The sequence below is a fragment of the Phyllobates terribilis genome, unplaced genomic scaffold (assembly GCF_046119375.1).
Source record: "Phyllobates terribilis strain yellow unplaced genomic scaffold, ASM4611937v1 Scaffold_8__6_contigs__length_399053987, whole genome shotgun sequence".
NCBI lineage: Eukaryota > Metazoa > Chordata > Amphibia > Anura > Dendrobatidae > Phyllobates > Phyllobates terribilis.
Genome location: NW_027362768.1, coordinates 312,798,865 through 312,812,025, shown reverse-complemented (window position 1 = coordinate 312,812,025; position 13,161 = coordinate 312,798,865). Strand labels below are relative to the sequence as shown.

The 13,161-nt window shown below is 44.1% G+C and overlaps 1 protein-coding gene across 1 annotated transcript in view; it reads left to right on the top strand.

Annotated features, from left to right (window-relative positions):
- Positions 1 to 13,161, top strand: part of FGD3 (FYVE, RhoGEF and PH domain containing 3) — a 340,862-nt gene that overhangs the window by 267,414 nt on the left and 60,287 nt on the right. Inside the window, exons 11-14 of the mRNA XM_073644555.1 lie at positions 737 to 829; positions 3,263 to 3,342; positions 7,071 to 7,101; positions 12,822 to 12,923. Coding sequence (XP_073500656.1) covers positions 737 to 829; positions 3,263 to 3,342; positions 7,071 to 7,101; positions 12,822 to 12,923 — 306 coding nt within the window. The remainder of the gene's footprint in view (positions 1 to 736; positions 830 to 3,262; positions 3,343 to 7,070; positions 7,102 to 12,821; positions 12,924 to 13,161) is intronic.

Below are 13,161 nucleotides of genomic sequence, written 5' to 3'. Positions count from 1 at the left end.
AATTAAATGTGCACTATGTAATATCACATTTCTCCAGCAATGGCTGCTGCTGAACAAATGTGATCACTGACGGTCCTTTATTTAGAGAAGTAGCTGTTAAGGTAGGCATAGCGTATAACTAATTGTTACCAGACTGTCATCTGATATTGTCAGCACTTTTCTGCATACTAATAGTTTTAAAGTGTTTTATAATTCACTGATAAATCTGGCAATCTTTTTTTGTCAAAGCTAGATGTCCAGATTTTAAAGTTTAACAATATTATTTGCATACAATATTCAATAGATCTCTTAGACCTGACGAGGCTGGTGTACTTACTGTGAAAAATCCATTTCAGAATAGCTGTACAATCCTGATGTTAAGATGGGGGATTTTTTGCGTCCAGCTAAAGAGTTGAGCAAGCTCATGACTCTCACTGATTGACAGCTGCGGCTAGTTCTGAGCAGTGGGAGATCTCAGCAGCAGAGGCAGGGAGAAGGGACACTGAGGAGCTGTCAATCAGGATAGGTGGGCGGAAATTGAATGAAACTTTGATAAATGATTATACAGTTATCTTGAGCTAGATTTTCACAGCAAGTACAGCGGCCTCATCAGGTTTAAGAGATTTATACTGTTTGGATTGCAAAATCTGGCAACAGATCAGCTTTAAAGGTATTTCGTACATTGCATTGATTTCATATTATTTAGTAAAACAGTATCTCCTGACTTAAGCTTTAACAAGTACCATTTGTGTTTTAGTTTAACAGCATGATGTTATATTGCGTCCCTAAATTGAGGCTGATGGGGCAAAAATTCAGTGTCCGGGAAAAGATAGACATTGCTGGATTGCAGGTGAGGTGACTTTTATTTACCGTGGTTATTTCAAATGTCAGTGATTACTATAGTTTTATTACAGATGACATTTGTCGAAGTTTAACCCCTTTAAAAGATCCCTGATGAACATTTTCAGCAAAGGTCATTAAGAGGCCCCATTTATGCAATAGATGGCTGTCGGCCGAACGATGGTTCGACTGATCATTCGGTGGGCATCTATGTCTCCCTACTTCTCCGTACAAGACCCGATCGTGGGGAGCCGATGGGTTAACTGCTAATGGCACCCATAACAGCCATGTTAGTCCTCCTGTGAAAATCAGCCAGTAGCGATTTCACTATATACTAGTACTGCAATTTTAATATCTACTGTAATACATTGCAGTGTATAGTATAAGCAAACAAATGTTCAGAATCAAGTCCCCTAAGGGGACTAAAAAATTAAGTAAAAATAAAAAGAAATATGTCAAGTTAATATCACACCCCCCCCTCCCCCCTTTAAAATAAAGGAATTGAAAATAAGCATACTTGGTATCGTTGTGTCTAGAAAAAAAAAATAATAATAATAATAATTAAAAATAATAAAAAAAGAAATAAAAAGTCTGATCTATCAAAACATAAAATTATTTAAACTATACATTAAATGCCAAAAAGAAAAATAAGCATAAAAACGCCAAGAATAGCATTTTCTGATTGCTGCACTTCCCTATAGAAATACAATATAAAGTGCTGAAAATATCACATCTCCTCAATATGGTATCAATTAAAATGTCAGTACACTATGCAAAAAACAAGGCCTCACCCATCTTCATGGGTTTGAAAGAATAAAAAGGTTATGGATCTCCGAAAAAATGGCATCACAAATTGTTTTATACAAGATTCTTAATTATTTTTTTAACCACTGAAATTAAAAAAAAATGCTTTTAGAAGTTTGGTATCCCTGTAATCACCCCTATCTAGAGAAGCCCAAGAGCTACAGCTCAGACTCTAAAGGGCCAGCTATCGTTTGAAATATTAATGTAACCGTACAATGGCCCTAAGCACACCAGCACAAGAGAATCAAGGGGTTGCCATGGCCCAGAACTCAACCAAGTTGAAATGCTGTGGTGGGACTTTAAGAGACTTGTGTATAGAGGGAACGCTCACAAAAATCAATGAACTCAATTTTGTAAAGAAAAATGACATCATCATCTTCTTCTGAGCGATGTCACTGCTCTTCAGACTCTTCGGATCGCTCTGTGCTCTATGTGTGAGCCAGAAGTTTTTTTTACAATGTTGACCTCGTTCTGATGCTCCATAGTCTTACAGTGTAAAAGCCACTTCTTGGTCACGCAGAGCGCAGTGTGATCCGGAAAGTCTGCAGAGCAGTGACGTCACTCAGAAGAAGAGCGGGGTGGCACTAGATACCGGAGAAGACAGCGGTAGGGGAGTATATTGATACACTGATACTGCAGTACGGACACATATATATCCAGGTTTGGAGAAAAAAATAAGTTCAATGGAGTGCTTCTTTAAAGAACGTAATTTCAAATTATGTTGAAGCACCAGAATACGCGACATATAGGGTATAAAATGCAATAAAATGTTATGTGCCCATGAATATTTTCCTGGAAAAAATTGTTCTGCACACTGGACTGTTATTTCTCATATTTTTAATTTTAATGCAGTGAAATAACATATCTGAGATTAAGTGGCACCAAGTCATCGCTCAGCTGTCGACCCTCAATGATGTGCAGGTTTTTGATTGACAGTTTTATCGCTCAGGAGTTTCACATCAGTATAAAGTTCCGTTAAAGAATGTTCAATGTTTGGAGCATAATTGCTCAAGAAACTAATGGAGCAAAAAACTTGACACTCCTCTAATTAATTTGTTTTAATCTACAAGTTTTAATCTTAGCAAAAGCAAAAAAAGAGCCCGACTATAAGCTGGTAGACCTGCAAAGTGTAAGAGTACGTTCACACTGTGGCCATTTCACAAACAAAACCCAAGATTAAAAAACAAAACAAAATGAGCATATACCCTACAGCAAGTAAATAGTACATGTAAATAACATAGGGAACTTAGTTAATGCTATTTTGATCAAAAAAGCCTAAAAGCCACCGCACCACGACAAGGTGAACCCATCGGGGTGGTCCTATCCTGTCTCTAGTATTAAAATCTTAACTTGAGTCAAATGACCTCAATGTGAATAAGGACAGAGCAAGAAAGGGCCAGACTGAGACATCCATCCATGGGAAGCTATACAGATGGAATACTTAGCTCAGAAAGGGGGACCATTCCCCTGTTTATACAATGTGCAAGAGATTACAGCAAAACCAAAGAAATGAGCCGGACTATAAACTGGCATACGTGCAGTATATGGACCATAATTGCTTAAGAAGCTAATGGAGCAAAAACTTGACCTTCCCCCTAGGATCTACAAATTTTAATCTTAAACTTTTCTTGTCTGTCAGGTTCAGGAAATTGTGAAACCAAACGCATCCCATACATTCCTGATAACCGGGAAGAAGCGATCACTGGAGCTGCAAGCCAGGTATGATCTGTTGTGTCTGAAACCCAGGACAGAGCTGCAGCTTCTGAATGTAAACTTCAATATTGCTACATTAGACTGGACAATATTGCCTGGTGTTATTCACACATGTAGACTGCTGGCACAACTTATCTCAGGACAGAAAAGTGCATCCTGCCTGAGTCTGTGCGCCGATCGGCAGAGAACAACCATGTCGGATGAGCTTCAAATCTGTTTCTCAAAGTTTGCGCAAAAGTAACCGACTATAGAACTCCTAGGACCAATAATATATAATACTAGATGGTGGCCCGATTCTAACGCATCGGGTATTCTAGAATATGTATGCGGCCGACTGGGCGCAATTAGCAGAGCGGTGTTTAAATTTTGCGCCAATAATGCTGATTGGTTGCGGCCGGCGGTCGCGACCAATCAGCAGAGCGGTATTTAAATTTGGCGTCAATAATGGTGATTGGTCGCGGCCGTGACCAATCAACAGAGCGGTGTTTAAATGTGGCGCCAATAATGCTGATTATTCGTGACCAGTAACCACGACCAATCATCAGAGCGGTGTTTAAATTTGGTGACAATATCGCTGATTGGTCGCGGCCGGCGACCGCGACCAATCAGCAGAGCGGTGTTTAAATTTGGTGGCAATATCGCTGATTGGTCGCGGCCGGCGACCGCGACCAATCAGCAGAGCGGTGTTTAAATTTGGCGGCAATATCGCTGATTGGTCGCGGCTGGAGTCCGCGACCAATCAGCAGAGCGTTGTTTAAATTTGGCGCCAATCTCGCTGATTGGTCGCGGCGGCCAGACGCGACCAATCAGCACAGCAGTGTTTAAATGTGGCGTCAACATCAGTGATTGGTCGCGGCCACTATTTAAATGTGGCGCCAAAATCGGTGATTGGTCGCGGGCAGTGGCCGCGACCAATCAGCACAGTGGTGTTTAAATTTTGCGCCAAGATCACTGATTGGTCGGGTGCGGAGACCGCGACCAATCAGCGAATCGTATTGGTGAGGATCGGGGAGCGGAATCGTATTGGTCATGACCGGGGAGCGCCGCTGCCTGTGCGGCTACTTCCGCTGCGAGAAGCCGGGACATGAGCAACTGCTCGCAGCAGAAGTATCCCGACCCGCAGCGCCGCTCCCCGGTCCTCCCTTCACACCCTAGCCTCTGATCTCCCGACAGTAGACGCATGGTGTTACTAAGGTCCGGACATTTGTGTTCAAAATCGCTGATTGGTCGCGGGCGCTGCCCGCGACCAATCACCCATTTGGGCGCCACATTTAAATAGCGTCCGCGACCAATCACTGATCTTGGCGCCACATTTAAACACCGCTGTGCTGATTGGTCGCGGCCGAAGTCCGCGACCAATCACCGATTTGTGCGCCACATTTAAATAGCGGCCGCGACCAATCACCGATCTTGCAGAGACATTTAAACCCCGCTGTGCTGATTGGTCGCCGACGCTGCCCGCGACCAATCACCGATTTGTGTGCCACATTTAAATAGCGGCCGCGACCAATCACCGATCTTGCAGACACATTTAAACACCGCTGTGCTGATTGGTCGCGAACGCTATTTAAATGTGGCGCCCAAATCGGTGATTGGTCGCGGGCAGCGGCCGTGACCAATCAGCACAGCGGTGTTTAACTTTTGGGCCAAGATCAGTGATTGGTCGCGATCTCTCGCCGCGACCAATCAGCGAATCGTATTGGTGAGGACCGGGGAGCGGAGCTGCCTGTCCGGCTACTTCCGCTGCGAGAACCCGGGACATGAGCGGGCTCTCTCAGCAGAACTATCCCGACCCGCAGCGCCGCTCCCGATCCTCCCTTGACACCCTAGCCGCATGGATGTCAGCGCCGCTGCCTGTGCGGCTACTTCCGCTGCGAGAACCCGGGACATGAGTGGGCGCTCGCAGCAGAAGTATCCCGCCCCGCAGCGCCACTCCCCGGTCTACCCTTGACACCCTAGCCGCATGGAGGTCAGCGGCGCCTGCGGTCGGGAGATGAGCGCCTCGCGCCGGTCATCTCCCAGCTGCATCGCCGCTGAGCTCCGTCCCGCAGATGAGCCGCTAACGGCCGCCATTTTTTTCAGAAATCCCGCGGCGCTGATTGGCCGCTGCCGGACCAATGAGCGACGCGGGATTTCCTGGACGGACGGACGGACGGACAGAATAAGACTATTATATATATAGATGAAGTTTGCATCTGATAACAGGATTGTGAAGACCTGGGGTCTTCCGTGGGCATAACACTACTCAGACAACATAGGGTGAGGGTAAAACAGTCTGGCAATATTTTATTGCACCACGAAACACACAATAAACAGATAGAACAGTCCCAGCAAATACCCAAGATGGTACAAAATTACACTCTCTCACCCTTCTGCTGGCCTACCGGGATAGAACAACTGCAACTTTCTGACTTCCAGGGCCAACTACCTCAACCAGAGGCCCCCCGCTTTTGGCGGGCCCCCACAGAGAGGAGGTAGCGGCAAGCGTAGGAAGTTGATAGTCCATTGAGGTACAAGGCCAGGAGACCAGAGGGCCCCACCCTGGCCTCTCCGAGAGTTTCCATAGGGCCAGATGACCAGCTGGTCCCAATCTGGCTTCTCTGAAGGTCTCCATTGGTTTCAGGCAATCGGAGGGTTCCACCTGGCAGTCCCAAACAACATATCCATGGGGCCAGGTGACTTCATCGTCCCAACCTGGTCACCCCAAATGTATCCATGGGTTCTCTGATGGTCAATGGAGCAGATCTGTATCTTTCCAGTCAGGGTCCTATACCCTTAGGCTGGAATCATGTAGAATCCAAATCTGTGTCTCTCTGGATCGAGACATGCTACCAAGCTGCTGTTCTGAAGAGTGTCTCTCTGATTCTCTGCTTCTCCTTGATTCTCCTTGCAGCAGGATAGAAAATCCTTTTTATATTTACATAGCTGGCTAAGGTCATAAGTCACAGGTTAGGGGTAAAGGTACAGGGCCTACTCAGGTCTCATTGTTTGAGCTAATCACCCTGCTTTTGTAAATAAACTAGCTGGTTTAGTACAATATGCAATTAGCATAGTAACAAACATCATTATTCCCAAACACTGAGTCACTGTCCTTCTTGACCAGCCAAAGAAACACATACATTCAAAGGTCAATGTGTATTTTCTCTTGGCTTAACAAATCTAGACGACTGGCTGATTAAGATTAGAAGCTGTTTCGTCACAAGGATCTATATAAATTATACAACATAGAGAAACCTGAGCAAAGTCTTTTTCCACGTAAAGACAGAACTTAAAAAAAAAAAGAGCCGACCTTCACATTTCATTTTCTAAATACACAACGAAAAAGACCAATGTGAGAATAATTGGACTTCTTCTTCTTGATGCCTTGTGTGATGCATTTAGAATGCTGAAAAAAAAAGTGTAGTTTATGTCAAATCCAAGGGCCTACATGTCATCCGCGTAGGGGCCCGAGAAGTAAGGGGGCCACTTCTACCTCCAAAGTAGCTTCTGTCATAGAACTATTGGACTGTTCTTGTACAGGGGCCCATTACTGTCGGTGGCCACCACTGGTAGAACCAGACAGATTACTTCTTGGGTTATCAAAACCAATCCCTGAAAGATGTAATCTGAAGTCTGAATAATTGCATTTGGCTGCTGCTCCTGTTTTTCAAAATTGTGTCAAGTTGCATTTTCTATAAGATATTGTATGACATGAAAATCTTTAATTATTACAGCTTTTTTTTTCATTTCTGTAGAACGGAAGAGGAGAAAAAAGATTGGATCCAGGTATGTAGGTAGTTAAGGAGTGTTCTTATAACTGTCATTGTTACATTCTATAAATGTGATTTAGATTTTTCTGCTTAATTTTTTGTAACATTGGCCAAAATCATTTTGTACATTGATAGGAATAAGGCTGCATTCACACATCTGTGTGTCATACGCTGTGGTTCATGGACCAGCCGTTGGTCTCCTGACCCAAGCTCAACAGGCCTGTATGAGGCTGTTAAGTTTGGGTCAGGTTTGTGCATTAAGGTTCGTACTCAGACTCCAGCACAGATGTGTGAATCCAGCCTAAGGCCAGTTTTAAGAGTACAACATTCAGTCTGAACACAGGCCACAATGTCTGGACCGGTTGTGGATCTCCTGACTCAAACTAGACAGCTGTGAGGCTTTACAGTGCAGATCAGGAGATCCACAGCTGGTCTGGACATTGCAGTCCGTACTCAGCCTGTGAGAATCGGCTTTGTGACATGAGCCTAATAATTACATTAGTTATCAATTTTTCTTAAGTTTATAGTACATGATCAATAAGACTGGGAATTACTTTGTAAAAATGTTAAATTGGAACTGTACTTTCAAAAAAATGTGCAGAAATCAATAGTACAGGTGAGCATTAAAAAACAAACTTAGTAAGGCTATGTGCCCACGATGCAGAAATGCTCCGGATTTTTTCCTGAGCGTTTCTGCATCTCCCTGGCAGAAAAAACGCATGCGGATTGTACATGCGGATTGTACATGCGGATTGTACATGCGGATTGTACATGCGGATTGTACATGCGTTTTTCCTGCCAGGGACATGCAGATGTGAAGTGTTCTTCACATGCATTTCCGCATGCGGGTTATCAAGCGCTTTCCAAGTGATTTTAGCATCACTTGGAAAGTGCTTGTCAACTTGGTCACACTATATAAATCCATGCAACCGGCATGGATTTATATAGTGTGACCATAAAGAATGGTAAAAAATAAATATTATACTTACCTTCTGATGGCCTCCTTTGCCCTTGTCTAGGCTTGCCGGCAGCTCGCGGTAGACTAAAGGACCTGCCGACGTCAGTGGTCGCATGACCTGTCACATGACTAAATTACATCACCACATGTCCTTGAGTCCACCGCGATCTGCCGGCAAGCCGAGACAAGGACTCCGGGGGCCATCAGAAGGTAAATATAATATTTATTTTTTACTTTATTCTTTTTTTTACAGGTTCTATGGTACCCGGGTCCGGAGGAGAGTCTCCTGTCCTCAACACCCGGGTACCATCCGCACATTGGAACGCATGGATACCGCATGTACAGATGCAGTGATGCGTAATCCATGCGTTCCAATGCAAGTCAAGGGCAGCGAAAACGCCGCTCTTCCGCAAAATAATTGGTAGTGCTGCGGATTTTTTCCGCAATGATGATCCGCAGCGGAAATTTCCGCAGCATGTGCACAGCACAAGCGGATTATCATTGGGGAACATGGCAGACCTTCTACCAAGCGTTTTTTAAGCGTTTCTGCTGCGGAATTGCCACTGCGGAAACGTTTAAAAAACGCATAGTGGGCACACAGCCTAACATATCATAGAAATCTGCTTCTTTCTCCATTTATGAGCCACTTCTTCCCATCTCCCTGCCTACTGAACTTACCATCCACTCTAAAAAAAAAAAAAAAAAAAAAAAAAAACTCAACCCTGTCTTGCTCAAGACAAAATGGACTGCCAGCACAGTGAGGTGACAGGTTACAGAGCCTATATTACTATAAGAGTGAGGAGGATTGAGCAGAGTGAGGAAACAGGCAGAGGGAGAGACAGAAAAATTGTGCTAAGTTCTCTTACAAGTCTTTTACCTCACCACAGAGCTAGATTCACATCTACACAGATCAGTATTGCTGTATTATGTTCTCCATACTGCTTTTCCTTGTGTACTAACTAAGGAATGAAGAGTAGTGTTGAGCCACCCCCGTAGTGTTAGGGTTCGGTTCGTCGAACACCGGGATGTTCGTGGAACTGTTCGTCGAACACCTTAGAACACCGTCGAACACCGTTAAAACCAATGGCAGGCATACAAAAACACATAGAAACACATAGAAAACACCTTCAAAGGTGTCCAATTTAGACAAGAAGGAATAGAGCATCACACATAGATTAGATAGATAGAAACATGTCAGTGACAGTGTTGGGTACTGTACTTGTCATTTAGTGTTAAAGGATTTATTTAAAAAAATATTAGTGTTTTCATGCACCGTCTCTTTAAAAAAGCCGGCCGGCAATTCAGCATCTGTACCCGACAATTTATAACCGAAAGAATAGAGCATCACACATAGATTAGATAGATAGAAACATGTCAGTCACATATATACGAAGTACAGTGACAGTGTTGATTACTGTGCTTGTCATTTAGTGTTAAAATAAAGGATTTATTAAAAAAAAGATTGGCGTGGGGTTCCCCGTAATTTTACTCTCTAGCGGAGGTTAAGCAGACGGCTGGGGCAGATGTTTGAAGCCTGGGAAGGGGGTAATACCCACGGAGCTTCCCAGGCAACTAATATCAGCCCCCAGCTGAATACCTAGCCTTTACTAGCTATTAAAATGGGGGACCCCAAAAAAAATGACGTGGAGTCCCCCCTATTTTAATAGCTAGCAAAGGCTAGGCAGACAGCTGTGGGCTGATATTAATAGCCCAGGAAGGGAGCCATGAATATTGGCCCCCTCCCAGGCTAGAAACACCAGCCGTCAGCCGCCCCAGAAATGGCGCATCCATAGGATGCGCCAATTCTGGCACTTAGCCTCGCTCTTCCCACTGCCCTGTAGCGGTGGTTGGGGTTGATGTCAGCTTATAATGCCAGCTGACATCAAGCCCAGGTTAGTAATGGAGAGGCGTCTATAAGACACCCCCATTACTAACCCCATAGTCAAAGTTACAAAAAAACACAAACACCCAGAATAAAGTCCTTTAATTGAAATAAACACACAATTCTTTATTGTTCTAAATTAAACCATACTTACCGTCACGCCCATTCCAGCTGAAGCCAACGATCTCCTGCAATAAAAGTAAAATAATAAAGCAACATCATACTTACCTTTCCATGGTTCCCACGACAGCTTCAGCTCTGCTACATTCACATGACAGGCTGGACCGCAGCAGAATGCTGCCATCCAGCTTGCCATGCGGCAGACATTAAGAAGCGCAGGCATGCTTGCGCTCCTCAGTGTCTGGCTGTGACGGCATCCAGATGAGCCGAGTTCATGTCCAATGAACTCAGCTCACCTCATGCACGTCACTGACAGCGTGGGAAAATTCTCCTGCGCATGCGGTCAGTGCAGGAGAATTTTCCCACGCTGTCAGTGACGTGCATGAGGTGAGCTCATGTCCAATGAACTCGGCTCACCTCATGCACGTCACTGACAGCGCGGGAAAATTCTCAGCACTCAGCGCTTGAGCAGGAGAATTCTCCCACACTGGGATAGCATTGAGATGACAGGCTGGATCGCAGCTGATCGCTGCCATCCAGCATGCCATCCTTCATAGACACTGCAGAGCGCAGCTGAGCGCTGCCATCCAGCATGCCATCCTTCATAGACACTGCAGAGCGCAGGCATGCTTGCGCTCTGCAGTGTCTCTGAAGGATGACAAGCTGGATGGCAGCGCTCAGCTGTGATCCAGCCTGTCATCTCAATGCCATCCCAGCATGGGAGAATTGTCCTGCTCAAGTGCTGAGCGCTGAGAATTTTCCCACGCTGTCAGTGACGTGCATGAGGTGAGCTGAGTTCATTGGACATGAACTCGGCTCATCTTTATGCCGTCACAGCCAGACACTGAGGAGCGCAAGCATGCCTGCGCTTCTCGGTGTCTGCGGCATGGCAAGCTGGATGGCAGCATTCTGCTGCAGTCCAGCCTGTCATGTGAATGTAGCAGAGCTGGAGCCATCGTGGGAACCATGGAAAGGTAAGGATGATGTTGCTTTATTATTTTACTTTTATTGCAGGAGATCGTTGGCTTCCGTTGGAATGGGCGAGATGGTAGGTATGGTTTAATTTAGAACAATAAAGAATTGTGTCTTTATTTCAATTAAAGGACTTTATTCTGGGTGTTTGTGTTTTTTTTTTAACTTTGACTATGGGGTTAGTAATGGGGGTGTCTTATAGACACCTCTCCATTACTAACCTGGGCTTGATGTCAGCTGGCATTATAAGCTGACATCAACCCCAGCCCTATTACCCCACTGCCACCGCTACAGGGCAGTGGGAAGAGCGAGGCTAAGTGCCAGAATTGGCGCATCCTATGGATGCGCCATTTCTGGGGCGGCTGACGACTGGTGTTTCTAGCCTGGGAGGGGGCCAATATTCATGGCACCCATCCTGGGCTATTAATTTCAGCCCCCAGCTGTCTGCCTAGCCTTTGCTAGCTATTAAAATAGGGGGGACCCCACATCATTTTTTTTGGGGTCCCCCATTTTAATAGCTAGTAAAGGCTAGGTATTCAGCTGGGGGCTGATATTAGTAGCCTGGGAAGCTCCGTGGGTATTACCCCCTTCCCAGGCTTCAAACATCTGCCCCAGCCGTCTGCTTAACCTCCGCTAGAGAGTAAAATTCCGGGGAACCCCACGCCAATTTTTTTTTTAATAAATCCTTTATTTTAACATTAAATGACAAGTACAGTAATCAACACTATCACTGTACTTCTTATATATGTGACTGACATGTTTCTATCTATCTAATCTATGTGTGATGCTCTATTCTTTCTGTTATAAATTGTCGGGTACCGATGCTGAATTGCCGGCCGGCTTTTTTAAAGAGACGGTGCATGAAAACACTAATATTTTTTTAAAAAAATCCTTTAACATTAAATGACAAGTACAGTAAGCAACACTGTCACTGTACTTATTATATATGTGACTGACATGTTTCTATCTATCTAATCTATGTGTGATACTCTATTCTTTCGGTTCTAAATTGTCGGGTACCGGTGTATGCTGCTGAATTGCCGGCTTTTCATGTTTCACTGTGAGCACTGTTCCCATCGATTTGGGCAACCACAGTAATGCCACAACCACCATGGCTGTGACATTACAGTGAGTGGCAGACAATCCCTGCGTGATTGGTGATCTAAATAGCGCCAGACATGCAGGACACGCTTTTGGTGCACGAACAGTTATCGAACATAACCTCGAACAGCCGAATTTTTTGCAAATCGTTCGGGTTCGTCGAACAACTCGAACACCACCTAAAACAGCTCGAATTTGAGATTGGCGAACAGTTCTAGTCGAACACCGCTCATCTCTAATGAAGAGCACAATTTCTGTTTGTGTGCTATGTATGGGAAGACATTATAGCAGCAGGTCTTCTTCCACCAGCTAAGAGTCAATTGCAAATTAAAGGCTAAAGCCTGTAGAGGGGAAAACTGGTAAAAATGCAGGATACAAGTCATTTAATGGCAAGAAACAGTGTTATTCCTCATGTATATACAGGACAGCGTATTCTGAAAAGTTACTTGAAAGTATGTTAATTTCTTGGTGTTCTGTAAAAGTCTAAAAAATGCACTAAAAAGCAACAACAAGCAAAATAAAATATACAATAATGTATCAAAATTAGTGCAAAAGAAAAACAATAGCGACCTATCAGATTATTATTTTTTTTTAAGTGTTTCCAGTATTTTATTCTGGATAATATGTTCTGTTTGTCGAGTGGCTTCATGACCTGATCATGTGCAGAACTTCTGTACTTACTTTTTTGATTTACTATTTCAAGGTTATTCAAGCAACAATTGAAAAGCACAAACAAAACAGTGAAACTTTCCGAGCTTATAACAGTTCGTTCTCCCGTGAAGAGGAGCATTGTCCAGACTCGCCGGTAATTATCACCAAGTTTAAAATAGCAGCTTTGATTAATGGAATTGTTCACAGTTACTAATGTTCGTCTCTCACATTCTTAAGAAGTAGCTAATTTTTTTTTTACATTTTCTTTTAGAATTTTGTCCAGCGTAGAAAGTTATAAAACTTTACAAATCACTTTATTATCTTTGTTTCAGTAAAAAAAATTAATGTAAGCCGCTTCCAAACCCCTACATTTCACTAGTCAAATTATCTGC